At 33.8% G+C, this 20,884-nt stretch overlaps 1 protein-coding gene across 1 annotated transcript in view; it reads left to right on the forward strand.

The window, feature by feature from the left end:
• TLK1 (tousled like kinase 1) overlaps positions 1-20,884 on the forward strand; it is a 141,849-nt gene that overhangs the window by 101,903 nt on the left and 19,062 nt on the right. Inside the window, exons 12-16 of the mRNA XM_058300657.1 lie at positions 1,999-2,065; positions 14,285-14,382; positions 15,161-15,242; positions 20,094-20,185; positions 20,266-20,355. Coding sequence (XP_058156640.1) covers positions 1,999-2,065; positions 14,285-14,382; positions 15,161-15,242; positions 20,094-20,185; positions 20,266-20,355 — 429 coding nt within the window. The remainder of the gene's footprint in view (positions 1-1,998; positions 2,066-14,284; positions 14,383-15,160; positions 15,243-20,093; positions 20,186-20,265; positions 20,356-20,884) is intronic.

Consider the following 20,884-nt stretch of genomic DNA (forward strand, 5'->3'; position numbering starts at 1 on the left):
CTGCATGTGAAGTAGCTCTGCAATTTTGCATGGTAGCCAAATTTCTTAATAGAATATAGTTTCAAAATTTCAGCAGACTAGTTAGGTACTAATTCTAGTTTATGAATACTAGAACTTAGCTGTGCTGTGTAACTCAGTAAGTTACTAAGTGACCTCACTGTCATTTGTAAAAACTCAAAGTAAAGAATTATGTTTTATTCCTCTGTAGAAAGCAAAAATAGGATTTGTGTATATTTTTTTAAATTAGTCCTGAGTCCATCCTAAAAACCATACGTCAAGAACAGAAAATAATGATGTTGTTATGCTGGTAATTGAATTTCCACTGGGGCATATATGCATTTCCAGAAGCTTTTTACCAACATTTTTTTATTGAGTTTGTTGAGATACCAATTTTAATTTTCAGACCTCATTTTCTTTCTATATCACTTTTTTCTCTTTTCTCTTTCTTTCTGTTTATGTTTATGCTACATTTATTTTCAAAATTTACTATAAACAACCACTGCAGGTATCAATTATTCATATAGTCAGAGTGATGAAATCCAGTGCTTGTGGGTTTATGCATAAAATTGGGTAGAGAGATTTAAAATCTAATTTAAAATTTAATTTAAACTATTTATTAATAATAAAAATAGAAGCATCTTTTTAAGAGTTTCTCAGTGGAATATTAACTGAATTCCTCTGAATTTTTTTTTCCTTGGAATATACTTTATTTAGAATTAATAAATTTAATTAGCATCTAGCTAAAGGGAAGTAGCATTTATACTAAATGTTGCTGTGGGACCTGAACAAGCATAAATAGATATGGGTTGAGTGCTTAGCCAGAAACCCTCAGAACACGTAAGTGAACAAACAAGGGCTTGAATATGATAGATAAAGCAATTCTTTCAAAGTCGGGGTATGAAATGGAAGTTGATTTGTTATCAAATGATTCTTTTTCCTTTTTTGTATCAGAATACAAAATCATTTTGTCTTAAGAAATGTTATAAAGTGTATAGGTCCTACATACATTGAACTGTTTATTTTTTTGAAGTTACATAAAAGTATTTTAAAAATTAATAATAAAATAACCATAAAGCACTTCCAAGATTTAAAGTCTTACTTAATTTCATTTTTATTAGAAATTTGGGGCTTTGGCTGTGGTTTTAGCATTCCTCAATCTTGCTGATTTACTCTACATATGGAAGCAGAGAAGGGTCTTTGTTTCATTAGAATTTAACATTCTAACTTAGTTTTTGTTTATTTTTTAAACCAGTGCCCAAATTGGACTTATTCCCTTTGCAGTCATTTCTCATTACTCTTAGAGTAAAATTCAAATTCTTCACTCAGTCTGCAAGTCTGTACATGATCTTGCCCCTGCTTGCCGCTTCTGTTACTCATAGCCTCTTTGATTATTTATAATCTCTTGGTGATGCTTCTGTTTCTTTCTTGTCCTTTTACTTAACAAGTTTTTTCTACCTTTGAGTTTTTATAATTGCTGGAACTTGTCTAGGATGCTCTCTCCCAAGTGTCTGTGGTTGTCTCTGACATTTAGATCAGAGGCCATCTCCCTAACACACAGTCTAAATTAGCATAATGCTGTCAATCATTATCAAATCATCCTTTTTTGTTTTCTTCATAACTCCATTATTTGAAATTATTAAATTCTTTGACAGATTGTCTTCCTCCTTTTCCTCACTATGGAGTGTAAGCTGAAACTAAAATATTGGAGAAACTATCTTGTTTTTCACTGTATCCTTAACACCTATATTCTAGAACATTGGCTGGTATATAGTACCTAATAAATAGTTGTTGAATAAATCAGTTGGTTACTTGGTTATTCTGATATCTTTAAGTAGCAAATGTATTCTGAAGAATATCTTAAGGAATTTTTGACTTATATACTTTGGGGTGAAAATTGTGAACATTGTAACATTTCCATTCGATTAATTTTATCTTATTTTGCTGGTTGTTAATAAGAAATAATCTTAATATCTAGAATCACAATTTCATTTTTGGCAGGTTGACCTTGGCAGAATATCATGAACAAGAAGAAATTTTCAAACTTAGACTAGGACATCTCAAAAAGGTATGTGGAGCTGGAATTTTAGTTTAATTTGTTACTGGAGAAATGGACAGCTATGTTATAGGTCTTAAAGAGCCAAAACCTAAGAGAGAATGATCCCAAATTTAAAACTTCAGACAAAAAGGAAAGGCTATTAAATTTGCATTTTATGTTGAGCATATTAAAATAACATTTCTTTATCTTATGGCAATTTGAGATGTTGATAAATCGTGTCCCTACAGTAGAGGAGTGATTCCTGACCGTACCCCCGGGGTCTTTAAGTTACTATGTTAAATACCACCTTCTTATATTTCTTTATTTTTAAGATCAAATATAAAATTCCATATTATTTGTTTATTTTTCATAATAATAGTATTATATTGTTATATTATTATATTTTATGGCATAAGCTATCAAATGCTTAAATAAATATTTCAATTAAAATATGAACATGGGAAAATTTTTAAAAATTTTAAAAGCCTAATTATTAGTATAAAGTAGTATAATTCAAAAAAATAATGCTTCGTGCTATGTAGTATATTTTTATAATTTATAGCTTTGTACTTGTTTGTAAACTATGAAGTTATCGGTCCTTTGTTTTAACACCTCCCAATTTTATTTCAAATCATTTCAAAGAAATAATAATGATAGATTTTCCCCCCTCAAAATGAAGTTGTTGACAGACTTGTAAAATTCTTTTTCTCTGACCCAGTATTTTATTCAGCTTTCTGCTTATCAAGTTACTTAAAAAAATTTTTAATAGGTTAAATGATAGCTAAAATCAAGTTGGTGAACTAATTAAAGATAGTATCTATGATGTTACCTTCCCCGGGAAAAGATAGGACAGAGAAGAAGCTTTTTCTGGTAGCAGCTCCTGTCACACTATGTACTAATTGTTACTCTTTGGAAAGCTGTAGACATGCTGGGAACCCCTCCCATTAAATTACAGGGAACTGGAGAAAGAAATCATTTGCTTTAATGTCCTTTACTATACAGTGTCTGTATATATGCCTGCTCAGAAAGGCTTCAGCCTAAACTACTTGAAAACAGTGAATTTCAAAATGATATCTCCTGGTCTTTTTTTGTCTTTTTTTTTTTTGATGCTTCCATCATGTTCTATTATAATTATTGCCTATTCCTCCCACTCTGTGAGATGCAGTAGACAACTTCAGTTTGGAGTCTCTATAACAGATGAGTTATAATGGAACTGAGAAGGGAAGAAGGAAGAGATTTTGTAGTGCAGAATGAGTCACAAGTGTTTGTGTGACCCTTTTTAAGTATTTTGATAATGAATTCATAGAGAATTATGCTTGATGTCCTATATAAAGATTCACCAATTATTTTCTAAACAGTTTTTTATGATACTAGGATACTAAGTAAATTCTTAGAGTTTTGATGGAAGGGTTATTATTTTCACATATAATACCAATTTTAAAATGACTCCAATGATAGCATTTTACGTGTATGCCTTACTTTACAAAAACCTAAAATAAAAAATGTGAAGTTTTTATAAAGGTGATTAAATTAGGAATTGACTATTTATATTATGAAAAATACTTTACTTGTAAAAAGGCTTCAGAAGAAGGATTTCAGTTTTTTTTTTGGTTGGTTGGTTGATTTTAAAACTTTCCTAGTACTTTGAATACATGGTTCCTATGTAATTTTTTTCTGTTTTCTAAAATTAACTATACTTTTCTGTCTAGGTATTATATGAACATTTTGTAAACTGTTCTAGAATACTACATCTTCTCTTTTAACCTCCATATTATTCTCTTTCCCAGGATTCACTTCTACATTTTCTTTATTTGCTCATTCTTTCTAATGATCATTCCCTCCATCTTTTTCCTCTTTCTTTTTGACTTTTATCAAACTTACTGAGAAGTCTTAGATTTCTAATTTTATCTTCTTCTTAACCAGTTTATATCATAACTTTTCTTTGATTCCATCATGAATATGTTGGGAAAGTGGATGAACTGATAATGCTGGAAACATACTCTTACATCTTGAACTCTTACGTTCTCTTCTGAGAGACTATTTTGGGTTAGGAGAAGGAATGCATTATAGAGAAAGTTGTTAGCAATATATACAGAGAACAAAATTAATCAAGTAGTGCCACCTTTAAGCATAAATAAATAGTAGCCTCCATACCACTGGGTATTAAATTTTGACTTGTACAATTAAAAAACAGTAAGCAGTAAGCTGTGTATTTTAAAAATAAGTTATTTTGGTATACTAAAGCACAGTTGGAAAAGAGGTCATTTTGTTTTCTTAAAAAGGAGACCGACAGATTGGACACTTTTAGCACATAGACAACAAGCTTGAGTCAAGAGAAAAGATGTTACCACTTCTCTCTTACCAGCTCCATGCTCTTGGGTTTATTAAACTGAAATGAACTGTGCTGCAACTTGTAACTCAGTAACTTCTGCCATAGGCTGGATATGAACCCTCAATGTTTCTGTCCATGTAAACTGTATAGGGATTAACCTTTGTTGTATCAGTTTAGGATTTAAATGTGAAGCCCAGCATACTCATCTTTAGCAAGTAGGAATTGTTCTTGCTCTCCCTTTATTAAACTCTTTTTTTAAAAAATATACTGGGGCCAGGGATTGAACCTGGGACCTCCTGTGTGGGAAGGAGGTGCTGAGCCACTTGAGACACATCCGTTCCCATTTAATAAACTCCTGAAGTTAAGTTGAATTACTAAATTTGTTAGCAGTGCAGGAGTAAACTTATGTTGAGGATGCACATGCTGTATGGACGGACATAAGAGAATGTGTCCTTTTTTTAAATGGAAAATTTATGACATGATTGCATAATAATTGAATAGGTTAACTAAACTACAGAAAAGTATGTTTAATATTGAATAGAGTTTAGTTTATATTTTATGCTGCTCTGTAGGGTTAAAAATAAAATAAATCCAAAGCTGTTGTAGTGTGATAGAGTAAGGAATGAGAGTCATATAGAAATCTCCAGAAGTAAGTAGCTGAAATAAATAGATATTTCTAGTTACCACCAAAAAGTAAATATATACTTTATTAAGGACTTACCAGTTTTGTCTTCTGAGATTAGGGAAATAACTTTATATATCTCAAGAATTCTTTCATCTAATTTATGTTTATTTAACATTAGTTTATACGGTCATTGCAATTTATAAAACACTATTACATACTATATCTCATTGGAGATTCATAATCTTTAGTCAGGTATTATTATCCCTACTTCACAGATGTGGTTACTGAGACTTGGAGAGTTAACCATAGACCCTGACATTTGATTTAGCCCAGGATTTCAGTGAATACCATTTTATCATATTATTTCCCTCATAATAAAATACTTTTAAGATATGACTTTTAAATTTTAATGACCCTGTGAGACCATTAAGTGGAGAATATATACTAGGAGATCTATTTTATTATGCTCATTCATTAAGTGACTTATTTCCACGCCTTACCTTATACAGTCATGATTCAAATTCCTATTTCAGCAGGATTACATGACACTACATCTTACAGACTTGGATGTTTTAACTTATAAGTGGTTAACTCTTTGAATGCCAAGGTATTCTATATATGCTTTGTCTGAGTTAATACAGCTAGAAAGTGACAAAGCCAGAACTTGAGCCTTTTCTCACTCATATTCAATGGCTATACCTGTATGCTCTGTTCTTAAAATTTTGTTGTAGATGGATAGCAAATTGATCTTTTATGTTCAGAAAAATTAATTTACTTGTAGCTTTATTTGCATCTTAGAGTAGTGGGTGTTTTGCATTTCCTTAAGTCTTTTGGGAAACATGTTATTTCATTTTCATTGCAGATAATGGAGACCCCTGTTAAGTATGTTTTTCACATACATACGTACTTTTCTCTCTTTCTCCTTCACTCTCACTCTCTCACATATCACCTTTCTTGAGAATTATGTTAGTACTGTTCTGTCAGCTAGAATATTTCTATATTACTAGCAAGTGAGAAGCACATTATATGTAAAAAGTATCAGTGCTTTTTGAAGTAATTTTACTTTTTATATATCTTAATGATTTCACAGAAGAGATCTAAATAATAAAATATATAGAAAATATACAAATTATTCCTGAAAATATTTGAAAAAGTAACTTTTATTATGAGTAATTATATATTCAGACTTCCCCAATTGGAATTTATTAAAACCTTGTTGCAAATGAAGTCATATCTTTTTAAAAATTTCTTTTGAAACGCAGCTACTATCCCATTTTTGTACCTGTTGTCACATGTGAAACCTGTGGATTTAAGAAAATGAACAAGTCAGTGTGCTTTATATGGTTGTTCCTGTTTAGATACCAGTCTTCAATAAATTTTAGGCATGGGAAAACAATTTATCTTTGCAATTAGAGGAACTACACTAGGTTGTTATTTCTATATCAGACCTTTTTTTTTTTGGAGTTAATGAAAACTATGTGGATGTGTTTTTCAAGTATTGTTACTAAATCAACACAAATAACAACAAAAAATTCCCTGAAAAACCAACTTCCTTGTGATGGATTTCTCCATAGCCATAATATTATTTAAAAGATACAAATTACAGTCATAATAATCCTTTGGCTGTTGAGGAAACAAGTGTTATGAGAGTTATTAGGACCTATAACTATGCCTCACCATCGCTATTTCTCTGGTTTGCAATATGAACCCCTGGATGTGTGTTGGTCTTTATTTGATAGTCTCCAAATTTTGTCATCTTCTAGATTTTAAATATTTGATTAGTTGGAGAGAATACATACAGAAGGTTTGACATCTCAGTATGGGATACAAATAGTGTAGTAGGGGCTGCCTCTGGTCTGTGTGTGTATGTATGTTTGTGTTAAGATGTGTGAGTATATGTAGGTTTGATTTATAAGTCCTCAATATAAGTGCCAGAAGTTTTATTGGAAAACATAACCAATTTGTAATTGGAACAGGAGTAGTCAAGAATCATCATCAGCAACACAAATGTATCTTTGCAGACCGAAGGAATCAGCTAAACAATTTACAGTCATCTCAATCTACTAAAACAAAAATCACATCCAACATGCCACCTGACACCATTTCTTTCTCTCTCTCTCCTTTGCTCCTTGCGATGTGGCATTCATCTCTCCTTGTGCCTCCGTTCTGAAGAAATAACAGTATAGCAACAACTCTGCCACTGAAATCCTGTTCTCTGATCGATATTGGCATCTGCAAAGAGAAACAACCAGTAACAGGCAGCAGCAGCATCAGTATTAATCTTCCATGATGAAATCTTTACAGGTCAAGAACAAGTACACAGCTTTTTTCTCACTCCTTCAAAGTGGACCATGCAACTAGTTGAAATGGAAGACAATGGATTGTCTACAAGCCTTTTGAACAGTGGAGAATACAGGGCGTTGGTTTTAGGTGAATTGACTCCCAAATATTCTTGAAGTTTGATACTCCTTTGGTCTTTCTTTCTAAAATAACATTGTCATCTGATTTATCAAACCCTTAGGATGACCAAAACCAATAACCTTGCCAATGTGACATTTCTTGTCACTTTAGGTTTGAATAAGAACTTGAAAATAATCAGCAGTATAATGCTAGAAAGCTTAGTTTCTAAATCTGTGTGTTCACCTTTATATACATGGCCCTTACTAGATGAAATCTTTTGGGAGTTCTTCTCTCAAAGCCGAACACATTGTACATTATGTGTTTTTCTGTAGAACATAGTGCATGACATTACTAGGCTAGTTTTCAGTGGAATTCTGATGAAAATGCACTATCCTAGAATCACCACTAAGTCATTGTCTGAAGAATATTCTGAATGGTTCCTGACTACTTGGTTTTTGTGGGCAAGAAAGGTGCCAAGAAGAGTGTTGAAATTCTAAACTTGACATTTTGTCCTTACTACTGCTTCCCATGTAAAAATGGGTATTTTTCTATAAAAGAAGACTGCACTGACAGACTGTGGAGCTAGCTTTAGATAGGAAAACTTCCTATTTATATTCTACCTTTTACGTTCATTTTGAATTTACAAACATATTCTTAACTCTGTGTTTTCCCATTTATAATCATACACTGTAACTTGGTAGGAGATCATAATCATGTACCAAAATGTAAATTTAGAGGTAAAATGTGTTTGACTTCCTTAGTGTTTAATATTAAACCAGTTGTTATTTAGGCAGTGGAAATTTAAAAAAAAGAACTTTTGAAAGGGATCTTAAAAGTCATGTTAGCCATTGGTTAGAGCAGAGCTTAATTCAGGTTTCTAAGTTCAGGATCACCAGGATCACTATTTCACAACAAAAGGAAAACAGTTGCTTCACCACTAACCTTTCCCAATCAGAACTATAAATGCATGCTATTTATATACATATGCATAATGAAGAATAGGCTTTTCCTATTACAATTTACCAGAAAGTGAATCTTTTCTTACTTTAAAAATAATGGAATCTGCCAACACTCTGGAAAAGATTAAAAGGAAGCAGCAAGCTGGACAAAGGGTAACAATACACTGAACCCTAAAGTATTATACCTGTGTATCTTGGACTTGGTTGTAAGCCCTTTGAGTTAGTGTGTAACGTCAAGGAATTTGATCCCCCCAAAATACAGCAGCTGTTGACTTTTTTCAAGAAGTATAATACTTATTTAAATTTTGCCCATCGGTTGAATTAGTACATTCATATGCTCCTGGGAAGGTAGGTTTTGGGTTTGGTTTTGTTTAAATAGATTGGGGAACGATAGAATAGAAAACCTGCCCATTTTAATTTAATCCCAGTTAGGGTTTTCATTGTTTATATTTATGCATTTGAAAAGAGAATGACACCTTACCTTACTCCTCTGAAAAAAAAAAAAGATGGAAATGAAGCCTAAATAGAGGAAAATGTCAGGAAAACATTAATAGTAAAAGTTCTAAGATAATTATCTAAGCATGTTAAACATACCTAAGGGGGGATAAATAAGCTCCCATCAGTAATAACTAGATTAGTGATTGGAGGTGGGAGTGGTGGGAGCATTTATATACTTAGGAAAGAAAACTAACAGGAATTTAGTAATTTTTGTGCCTTCTCCTCCCACCTTCTCCCCAATCTATGCAATCATATTCAACCAGAATTACGATTATGGGGTAGTAGATTCAAAACTGATTGCTGTAAATTTAAACCCGCTTTGTCTATGTGGTAAGACCTTATAAAATAGTTTGTTTTATTAAAACTTATTTGACAATCTGGAGATAATTTAGAAGGGATTCATATTTTTAGTTCATATTACTAAAACATGTGCTGCTACACTTCTTGAAACCTAAATTTTGGTACTGGTTTTCTTAAACCAAATAATGTTTTTAGGGTGCTGTTGAATAGAATATTCTGAGCTATACCTTTTCTTTGCTTCCACCGCTTTCACAACCTGCCATATAGAAGTTCTTTTCTTTGATCAACCCTCATAGATTACAGGGAAGTTGAGAATGATACGTGAAAATACTTCCTATCTTATCTTGGCTTTATAGAAAAACAACTTTTGGAAATGGAATATTTTTGTGGAAGAAAACATGTAACATATATTCGAGAATATTTGCCAGATAACTTTAATAAGTTTAATTTTTATAGGAAAATATCATTTTACATGTGAAAATGCATTTTATGACCCTTTATGATTCAGAGCCTTAATGCCTACACATGCTACCTCTTTTAATACTGGAATTGCAGGAAATGCTCAAAAATACCCAAAATCTACCTAGCTATTATTAACCTGTCATTTTATGGGTATTCAAATTGCTGTAACTTACTTCAGGGTTAAAGGGTTGAGCCAAGATTGTTAAGTTGCCCAAAGAGACTTTGATTACAAAGAGAAAGCATTTCTATGCTAAATAAGGGTCTGGTGAAAGATAAAAAACTCTGCTTAGGCTGCTATGGAATTGAACTTCCATATAAATTTTAACAATGAAAAATTTTGGAAGGTGGTTTTTTGCAAGTTACGTAAGTGATGAGGTAGTATTGAGATCTGTTACATAATTGTATGACTTGATTTTTTTTTAATGTAAGTAATTCTGAATATTAGAGCCTTTTGAAAAATATGTTGAAACAGTTCTAGTGTGTACCGGTAAATTGTGAAATGCTCTTTTTGTCTAGACAGAAAAGAACCTTATTTTCATTGTGTGTTTGATCACCTGTTTCTTTCTTTAATATAATCCATTCTTACTCATGTCCTTTCTACTCTTATTTCCTAGAGAGATCAGTTCATTTCCAGACATTCTTTTTGTCTCTTTGTTTCTTCTAGACCCTCCCTGCTTTATTTTTACTTATGAGTTTATTTATTTATTCATTTATTTTGTCTTTAACATTGGGAATTTATTTACTTGCAAGCTTACAATTCTGAGGCTGAGAAAAGTCCAAATCATGACATCATCAGGTAATGCTTTCTTCCCAGAGACTCACTGCTGATGTTCCTGGACTCCTTTGTCACATGGTGGTGTCTGCTGGTCTCTCCCTTCTCTTCTGGGTTTTGTTGCTTTCAGCTTCTTGCTTCCATGGCATTATCTCTCTTTTTCTGAATTTCATTCTTATATAAAGAACTCCAGTAAGAGGATTAAGACACACCATTGGTGGGTCCACTCTCTTGGCCCAAGAATATGAAGAATATGTATATAGTCCAGACCTCAGCTTCCATGGTTCTGCCTTTGAAGTCATTTTTCTTCAGTCTGTCCCTTTTAGTCCAGACTGGCAATGGTTCTGTTCACACAGATCTCATAAAAAAACTTGTTGGGTTAGCATATATTATACAGGGGTCCAAACCATCAGACAGGAGGACTTTCCACAGATCCTTTCTAGATAACTGCATTTCCAATCCTTACTTGCACTGAAATGTCTGACTGATTCCATTGTCAGTTAAACCCTCACATGGAGCACAATTCTCTGGGACTTGCTTTCCAGAAGGTCACAGTTCAGTTCTCCAAACCATCAATTTCTGGTTTCTTTGGGCTCAGAAGTTCAATTCTCAGCTTATTCTTTTCCTCTCACATTTTCTTATTAGCTGCTAAGAAAAACCAGACAGCACTTTCCACATTTAGTTTGGAAATCTCAGCTAAACATCCAAGCTCATCACTTCCAAATTCTGCTTTCCATCTAACACCAGGACTCAATTTTGTCAAATTCTTTGCCAGTTTAAAACAAGGGTCACTTTTCTTCCAGTTTGCAATGATACATTCATAGTTTCTGTTTAGGGCGTAATACAAAGTACTTTTAGCATCCCAGATTTCTACCCACAGTCTTTTTTCAAAGCAGTGTAGGCCTTTTATATCAGGCATCTTGCAGTTCTTCCAGAATCTACCCCTTATGCACTTATAAAGCCATTCCCACATTTTTGATAGTTGCAGTAGCAGCACTCCACTCTACTGGTACCAGAATCTGTTCTAGTTTACTAAGCTGTCGAACGCAATATACCAGAAATGGGTTGACTTTAACAATGGGAATTTACAGTTTTGAGACTGAGAAAAATGTCCAAATCAAGTCATCACCAGGCAGTGCTTTCTTCCCAAAGACAGTGATCCTTGGGTCCTCTGCCACATGGCAAGGCACACAGCGGTGTCTGCTGCTCTTTCCCCTTATCTTCTGGATTTCATTGCTTTCAGCTTCTTGCTTCCATGTCTTTCTCTCAACCTTCTCTGCTTTAACTAACTACTCAGCTAGTGGATGATCAAGGAGCGAAACTTAATATTCTTACTAAGTACCATATGGCTGGTTGAATGGTCTCCTTTTTATACTAGTAATTTGGCCTAACTTTGAGGATTCCATTCTATAATGATTTCAGATCAGGTATAGAGCCCAGTTCATCCTTCCTTCTTATTTCTCTGAACAAGATTAATTCTGAGGATAGCCCAAAGGTTAATGTCAATCTTAAGGCAAGCATGGTGTATATAGCCGGTGGAATAGATCTTTGAAAGTGATCAGCAATCAAAGGAAAAATTAGTTGTTGAGAATACTGCATTTTAGACTATTGTATTCTGGGACCAGACCAAAACCTGGCTTTGCTGCTTTCTATAAGGAGAAGGATGCTAGACAGTATTGCCCTAGCATTTGCCTCACTTTTTTTCATCAGTGGAATTACTGAGAAAAACTCAGAAAATGACTTAGAACTGCAGAATTATCTTTCCCCTAGAAGTGTGTCACTTTGTTTTACAATTCAAGGTATTGTGGAATAAATACCAAGTTACAAGATAAAAAACGTGAATGTATTTCACAGACCATGGAGGGTTTGTGACTTAGTGTATATAAGGCTCTGTTACGTTTTCTTACCGTGATATTTCCTCTTAAATACCTAGCATTCTCCTTATTTTCAATCCTACAGTAACATTTTTTTCCCAGTACACTTAATTATTGTTTTTATTTTATAAGATTTTAGGGACAGATTTGTCATATTATATAGACAGAAAAAAAAGCTTACTTAAATTTACACATACATTTTTTTCTTAAGAAAATATTTTATGACTCAATGAAATTTAATTTCTATAAGTTTGCTTTTGAAATAGTATCCCCATGCCATAATTTCAAATGAAATTTAAAACAAGTATTTCAGCTGGTATTCTGATAGCCTTTTCACAATTATATCAAATTGTTTAAAATGTCACCAGGCTATCAGATGTTTATCAGCTCCCTACATGTGTAAGAATCAAACTAATGAAAAGTAACAGGAAGAGAAAAAGTTACCACTTTCCAGGTTCTATTGTATAATTAATTTTAATTCATTCATACTCATGGGCATACCTTGATAAGACCAGTTGTTTTTTTCCCTTATTTTAAGCTATGTTTGGAGTTTATTGTTCCAAAACTTCTATTTTTATTCCCTGTCCTTCTAAGACTCTCCAGTGATTGAATCTCTAGAATGTTATGGGGTTTTTTTCTCATTAACATTAGGATTATTTAAGTAACGGCATGTTATATGAGGAAATATCATTTTATTTAGTGAATCTATTTTAGAAAAAATTTCCCAAAAAATCAAGAAAGGATAATCTCCATTTGAATTTATTTTGAAGGTTTCTATTTGTCATCTAATGTCTAATCTACATTAAATTTCTGCAGCAAATGAATGAACTTTATTTTAATATAATCTGTGAAGATCTAATTTTTCTTCAGAAATACTTAGAATATTCCTGTCAGTTTAAGCCTTAGATAAAGATGTAATAGACTTTATCTGTCTTTGAATGGAATGAATATTTGTTTTTTTAAAGTCAATTTCAGAATTAATTTTTTAAGGGAAAGGATAATTTTAAAATATCAGATGAATTACTAAAAGAAATGGGGGGAAGGCATTAATGGGATAGAGAAATATTTAAATGCACTATTAAAAAAATATCCTCTGTTCCATATGGTCTAGATTTATAATTGTAGCAGGCACACATTTAGGCCAATGTAATCTGTATTCGCTCAACAGATATTTATTCAAAAATATTATAAAATTGGGCATTTCTAGAACTTTCCACTGAAATTTGATATATTCTTAACCATCCTTAAAATAATATTCAAATTTATTTTGACAAATCAAAATGTATGTGTACATGGGTGATTATGTTTGCTTATTTTTTTGGTGTTTGGTAAAAAGTTGTAAAAATTGTCTTTTTTGAGACATGAAAAATGTATTTATCAAAATTTTTATACTAAATTAATATTAAAGTAAATTTTGGGGGGATTTGCATACACCTGCTCTGCTCACTGAAGATTTATCACAGCAATTCACACTATTTTTGTTTTAATGTCTCTTTAAGATTATGGTGGGATTTATCTAAAATGAGTGGTCAGTTTGTGTTTATATGTTCTAAATGTTCTAAAGTCTTGGAATTATCAGTGATTCTGTCTTCTTCCTTTTAGCTGTAGTAAAATATCTTCATTTCATTTTTGTCTTTGTTTTTTATAGCAGTAGATTACAACCTTTTAAATTAAAATGTAGAGGAACCAGAAATAAAATTTTCAGCTCATTTTGTGTTGTATGTCAGTTTGACTACCTTGAAGGCCTCTTTCAGTTTAGACATTATAAAAATAAATTTCTTTGTAGTACAGAATAAATCTCAGTATCTCATTATATAGAGATTTTTGTGTGGAGGATGATTTCTTGAAATAGACTTTTGCCTTATCTCTTTCCATCTTTCAGGCATTGGAAAGAACAGTGATTCTTTTTTAATCAGTGGTTCTTTATAATCTTTTCATCACTATAAAGATTGGTGAATGGTTAAAAATATCTTTTTTTATATCACAAATAAATTGAGCTTGTTATAGTCCCCTTTCTTTATTTTCAGGAAGAGGCAGAAATCCAGGCAGAACTTGAACGTTTGGAAAGAGTCAGAAATCTTCATATTCGGGAACTCAAAAGAATAAACAATGAAGATAATTCACAGTAAGTCATTTGTGTTTCACAGTTTCTTATAAATTCTCTCTGCACACCACCACTCCCACAAGGAAATACTGTGTTTGACTTTCAAAAGTGAAAAAAAAAAAAAGACTTTCATATAAATTTTTATGCCTCATAATGTTAGCAGGGCCTTTTTCCTAGGGCTAGCTGGGAATTAAATGATTTAATGCATGTAACTGCTTAATAATTAATAGGTGCAATAAATGTTAACAAATAAGAATAGTATATTATGAATGAGTTTTTTTGTTTTTCAGTTTTTAAGTTTTTTAAGAGTTTGTACTTTCTGAATTGGGAATTAAAATTTTATCTTGAAGAAGTCCAATGACAGTAAAATTTAATCAGGAGGAAGTTCAGTTTATTATACATTATTTTAAATCATGTATCAACACTTTAAAATCTTGATTAACTATAACTCCCAATATAGAAATATATTTTTCAAGAGAAGTAATTCCTGCTGAATTGATACAGAATTTCATAAAGCTTACATCAGTGTAGTGTTTGTTAGGTCTTTATGGGAATGCTATAATTTGTCATTCAACCTGAATATTTAGCTGTAAAAGTTAAGCTCTGTGCACTAAAGCCGTAGATGGGTGATAGAGAAATAGTAGAGAAAGACAAAAAATTATGGAATGGAATTTGAAATTGGCAGTAGAGTAACTAAGAAAGAAAGAGCTAAGAGTAGAATAAGAGAGTGGAACTTTAATGTAGAAGAAACCTTTAGTGTGTGTTTTAACATGCCTGAATGTTTCCCCCCCTACTTAAGGTTCAAAGATCACCCAACATTAAATGAAAGATATTTATTACTTCATCTGCTTGGTAGAGGTGGCTTTAGTGAAGTATATAAGGTAATGTAAATTTTAATCTATTTTTCAGACTAATATAACAAAGATTCAGGAGTACATGGTTAAGAAGAAATACTTATCTTTTGTGTGTTAATTTTATGATTTTATAACTAATTTTATGTCCTGACTCTTATTCTAAAAAGAGTTTATGATGGTTTACATTGTCCTATCTCAGGAGTCTAGAGACTGTACTTGTACCTGCAGGGTCTCTCTGATACTTAATACCTAGTTAACATTAAGGTTCATTAATATTCAAATTTTTAAAAAAGATTTATTTATTTATTTATTTCTCTCCCCTTCCCACCCCACCCCGGTTGTCTGTTCTCTGTGTCTATTTGCTGCATCTTCACAAAGAACGTTACATTTAAAAATGTAAAACATAAAAAACATAAGAGGTTCCCATATACCCCGTTCCCCACCCCCCACCCCATCAGTTTTGTAAACTGTATTTTTTTTTGAAGATATATATATTTAAGTGACTTAACTTCTAGTCCACACTTTTCTTTTTGAACTCCATACTTGAATATCTAATTTACCTATTCACATCACATGGATGCATTGTAGGTAATGCAAACTTGTGTCTGAAATAAAGGTCATCATTTTCCTCTACTCCAAAACTCCTTCTAACACAGCTTCCTACTTCAGTAGGTAGCATTGCCATTCATCTGCCTGGTCCTTCAAGTGAAAAACATAGAAGCCATCCTTCACTCTTTCCTTTTCCTCAACTTCTTTCCCTCAACATATAACCAGTCCCTGATTCCTGCTGTTATTGTTAGAAATCTCCCTGTACTTTGAGACAAGGAACTATGTCTTTGTAGATTACCTAGGATGACCTTTATTCTAGTTCTGACTCTGGGAAAAATTATGAGGTTTTGAGTTAGAGAATATCAATTCTGATCTTGGTTCAACCATTTACTTTTTTTTTGTTTTTCAGATTTATTTATACACGCACTCACACACACACACATCACATTGTCAGCTCTCTTGTGTCCATTCGCTGTGCATTCATTCTTCTGTGTCTGCTTGTTTTCTCTTTAGGCAGCACCAGGAACCGATTCTGGGAACTTCCAGAGTAGGAGAGAGGTGCTCAATCCCTTGCGCCACCTCAGCTCCCTGGTGTGCGGCATCTCTTATTGTGTCTCCTCTGTGTCTCTGTCTCTCTGTTGCATCATCTTGCTGTGCCATCTGTCCACCAGCTCTCAGCTCTCAGGCCAGCTCACTGCATGGGCCAGCTTGCCTTCACCATGAGGCCCTGTGAGTCCCACCCTGGACTGCCCATATGGAAGGCAGGAGCCCAATCACTTGAGTCACATCCGCTTCACAAGCATTTGCTATTTTGTTATAGTTTTGTTTTATCAACTTGGACAAGTCATTAAATGTCAATGGGCCCCATCTTCTCACCCATCAAGAATGATCTTTGAGATCTCTTCCAATTCCTGTTTCTCTGATTCTAGAGGTAGTTGATCCTCAGACTCTTAATGGTTGAAGTTGGTTTACGCAGGCTACAAGATAGAAAAGAAGATCATAATGGCTCACCTTGAATATAAAAATAATTTAACAAGGATCTAAAAATCACCAGAAGTACAATTATCATTGGTGTAATTAAAAGTGACCCATCTTATAGCTTTTGTGAGAGCCCTCTGCCACTGCCCAATAGTATTTTGACTGTTTTTAGTCCTATAGACAGGAAGTTGAAGACAATACGTAAATAGAAGCTTAAAAGTGTAGATTGGGGCCTGTTGATTTGAGATCTTTCTCTGCTAACCTGAATACTAACTATAGGTCTCTCCAGCCCTTTAAAAGCCTTTTCATGATTGCCATGTCCATTGAGAAACAAAAAAAAGCAAATTATGAATCAAGAAATACAGACTTACATCAATACCAAGGTGGAAGATTTTAAATAGGTTGCTAAACTATTACTCTATTCGCCTTATGGGAGGGTATACTCCCACTCACCTAATTTTAGGAGAAAGATATGTTAATTTATTATAATCACTCTTACACTTGCAGGAACTTTTTATTATATACTTAAATATTTCTTTGTTTTCCCTTATTATGGTTGCCTTTGAATTTTTATACTTTTTTGCTTTTTCTCTTATGGTAGCTTATATTATTGTTTTTATTCTTTTCTGTTTCCTAAACTTAATCTTTATTCATATTAATGTAATTAGCTAATGTTTATTGGATATTTACTAGGAACCATGTATTCTTTTTTTTTTTAAAGATTTTTTAAAAATTTATTCCGCCCCCCCACCAGATGTGTGTTCTCTGTGTGTTCTTCTGTGTCCACTTGTATTCTTTTTTCTTAAAGATTTATTTATTTCTCTCCCCTTCCTCCCCCCTGCCCTGCCCCACCCTGCCCCAGTTGTCTGTTCTTTGTGTCTATTTGCTGCATTTTTTTTTTTTTTTGTCCGCTTCTGTTGTTGTCATCAGCTGCACGGGAATCTTGTGTTTCTTTTTGTTGCGTCATCTTGTGGTGTCAGCTCTCCGTGTGTGCAGTTCCTGGGCAGGCTGAACTTTCTTTCGCGCTGAGCGGCTCTCCTTTCAGGGCGCACTCCTTGCGTGTGGGGCTCCCCTACGCGGGGACACCCCTGCATGGCACGGCATCCTTGCACACAACAGCACTGCGCATGGGCCAGCTCTACATAGGTCAAGGAGGCCCGGGGTTTGAACCACGGACCTCCCATGTGGTAGGTGGACACCCTATCCATTGGGCCAAGTCCGCTTCCCTTCACTTGTATTCTTGTCAGCAGCCCTGGGAATCTGTGTCTCTTTTTATTGAATCATCTTGCTGCATCAGCTCTCTGTGTGTACGGAGCCACTCCTGGGCAGGCTGCACCTTTTTCGCACTGGGCGGCTCTCCTTACTGGGCGCACTCCTTGTGCGTGGGGCTCCCCTATGCCGGGGACACCCCTGCGTGGCAGGGCACTCCTTGTGCATGTCATTACTGCGCATGGGCCAGCTCCACACGGGTCAGGAGGCCCTGGGTTTGAACCTTGGACCTCCCGTGTGGTAGGCAGATCTTCTATCCGTTGACCCAAAATCCACTTCCCCCATGTATTATTTTAATCACTTTGTTTTACCCCACATTTAATCCTCTCAACCCAGGTTTTATAAAAGACTGAGGTTCAGGGTAATTATTAGCACAAAGTCAGTCAGCTAATAAATTCATCTGGCTTCCAAAGCAAACATTCTTAACTACAACATCCTATATTATGTCTGCTCTCATGCTTTCAAAATTTTGTGACAAAGCACTATTATACTGTTTTAACCCTACTGCTTGTTTTTAGGTTAAATTAATGGGGAGGGGGGACTTGAGACCTTATTTTACTATTGATAATATGCAAGTTTTTAAGTAGCTTTTTAAAGGGATACCATTATATAAAAATCACAGTGAAACCTAAATTATTAAATCTTTCTTTAACCATTCAGTGTTAAACATCATTTATAAATATGTGAAGTCTCAGAATACCATTCATTAAGAATCAAGCTGATGATTTGAACAAACCAAATATAAAAACCTTTTTTCAGGACAACCTGGGAAAACTGAAGACAGACAGGATATTAGATAAGAGTAAGAGATTATTATTGATGTAGTTGGGTGTGATGATAGCATTATGGTTATGTTTTGTTTTTTTTAATGCCATATAGCTTTAGAGCTAAATACTGAGTATTTATGGTGAGATTTTATATTGCCTGGGGTTTTCTTTAAAAACTTCAGGAAAAAAAAACATGGGGAATAGAAGAGACAAAAAGGACAAAATATTGATAATTTTTGAAACTGGAGGGTAGGCACAGAAGAGGTTTCATTGTATTATTCCATCTACTTTTGTACATAATAAAATTTTAGAATTTTTAAAACAGTGGAAAGTTGTTAGAAACCTGTCAATTTTCAAGGAACTGGAAAAGGAGTAGGAGTTTGCCAAGAAAAGACAGGTAAAAAGTTTGCTTTATCCAGCCAACTAAAAGCATTAAAAGCCATCAGTTTTCTTGCTGCTAAGGCTATTGCCAGTAAAGAGGAGCAGATCCTAACAAAAACAAATAGCTTTATTTTTTTTTATCTTAATCTAATGTATTGGATTTATAAAACATAGATGTGAAAATTCACATTAAGGTGGAATGTTCTCAGATATTTCACCACAGAATTTACATCTCATTTCTTTTTTTTTTTTTAAGATTTATTATTTTTTATTTTATTTCTCCCTGCCCCCCGCCCCACCATTGTTCCCCCCATTATCTGCTCTCTGTGTCCATTCACTGTGTGTTCTTCTGTGCCTGCTCTTATTCTCATTAGGTGATTTTGGGAACCGATCCTGGTACCTTGCGGATTAGGAGAGAGGCGATTACTCTCTTGCAACACCTCAGCTCCCTGTTCTGCTACGTCTTCTTATTTTCTCTCCTGTATCTCTTGTTGCATCATCATGCTGCTCCAGCTCTCTGCGTTGACGGGCACTCCTGCATGGGGCTGCTTTTCTCACATGAGGCAGCATTCCCACACAGGGCAGCACTCCTGAGTGGAGCCACGTTCCTGCATGGGCAGGCACTCCACATGGGCCAGCTTGCCCTCACCAGGAGGCCCTGGGCATAGAACCCTGGACCTCCTATGTGGTAGACAGGACCCCAGTTGGTTGAGCCACATCCATTTCCCCTCATTTCTGATAATAAGTGTATCATTGAAATATGTATATATATTTATGTTTAGCAGAACTACATATAGTCTTGGCAGGGATAAACCCTGAATATTGAGGTGTATATTATAATTCTGTTTTATTGTTAAAATTATCAGCAAAATAATAATCTCTTCAACTATTCAGTTGGTCTTTGATCTTAACTGTTCTTTGCTTTGAATCCTAGGCTTTTGACCTTTATGAACAAAGATATGCTGCTGTGAAGATACATCAGCTTAATAAAAGCTGGAGAGATGAGAAGAAAGAAAACTACCACAAGTATATATTAGTATTTTATAGTTCTTATAAATTGAAATTTCTTTATGATCATAGAGAATTAATGTATTCTCTTCCCTTAGGCATGCCTGCAGAGAGTATAGAATACACAAAGAACTGGATCACCCCAGAATAGTTAAACTCTATGATTATTTTTCCTTGGATACAGACACGTAAGTGAATATAATTTTTTAAAAAGTTTTAAAGACATTAAATAAAGTATCTGAGACCTGAAGGAAACTAAATACATGCGATATCTATATATAGAAAACTCTTCATTATTTCTTTTTATTTAATAAAATTTTCTTAACATATGTCATTGATATATGAACATACATAAACAATAAGTATACGATAAAACTTATGAACTTAGAAAACTAACATGCATATCATCATATAGGGTTCTTATAGATCACTCCACCAACAATACTTCGCACTGTTGTGAAACTTTTGTTACTAACTATGAAAGAGCATTCATCAAAATATTACTTCTAACTGTAGCTCTCATATCAACATTTGGTGTATTTTCCCCCCAACCCACCCAATTATTAATACCCTTTATTAGTATTATGTATTTGTTACAATTCATGAGAAACAATGTCATACTTCTTTTCACCACAGTCCGTCTTCCACCACTGGATCCCCTGGGTTATATAGTCCCATGTTTTGTACAGTCCATTTTGTACAGCCACTCAGTGGCTC

This window comes from Dasypus novemcinctus, chromosome 7 (genome assembly GCF_030445035.2).
Source record: "Dasypus novemcinctus isolate mDasNov1 chromosome 7, mDasNov1.1.hap2, whole genome shotgun sequence".
NCBI classification, from domain to species: domain Eukaryota; kingdom Metazoa; phylum Chordata; class Mammalia; order Cingulata; family Dasypodidae; genus Dasypus; species Dasypus novemcinctus.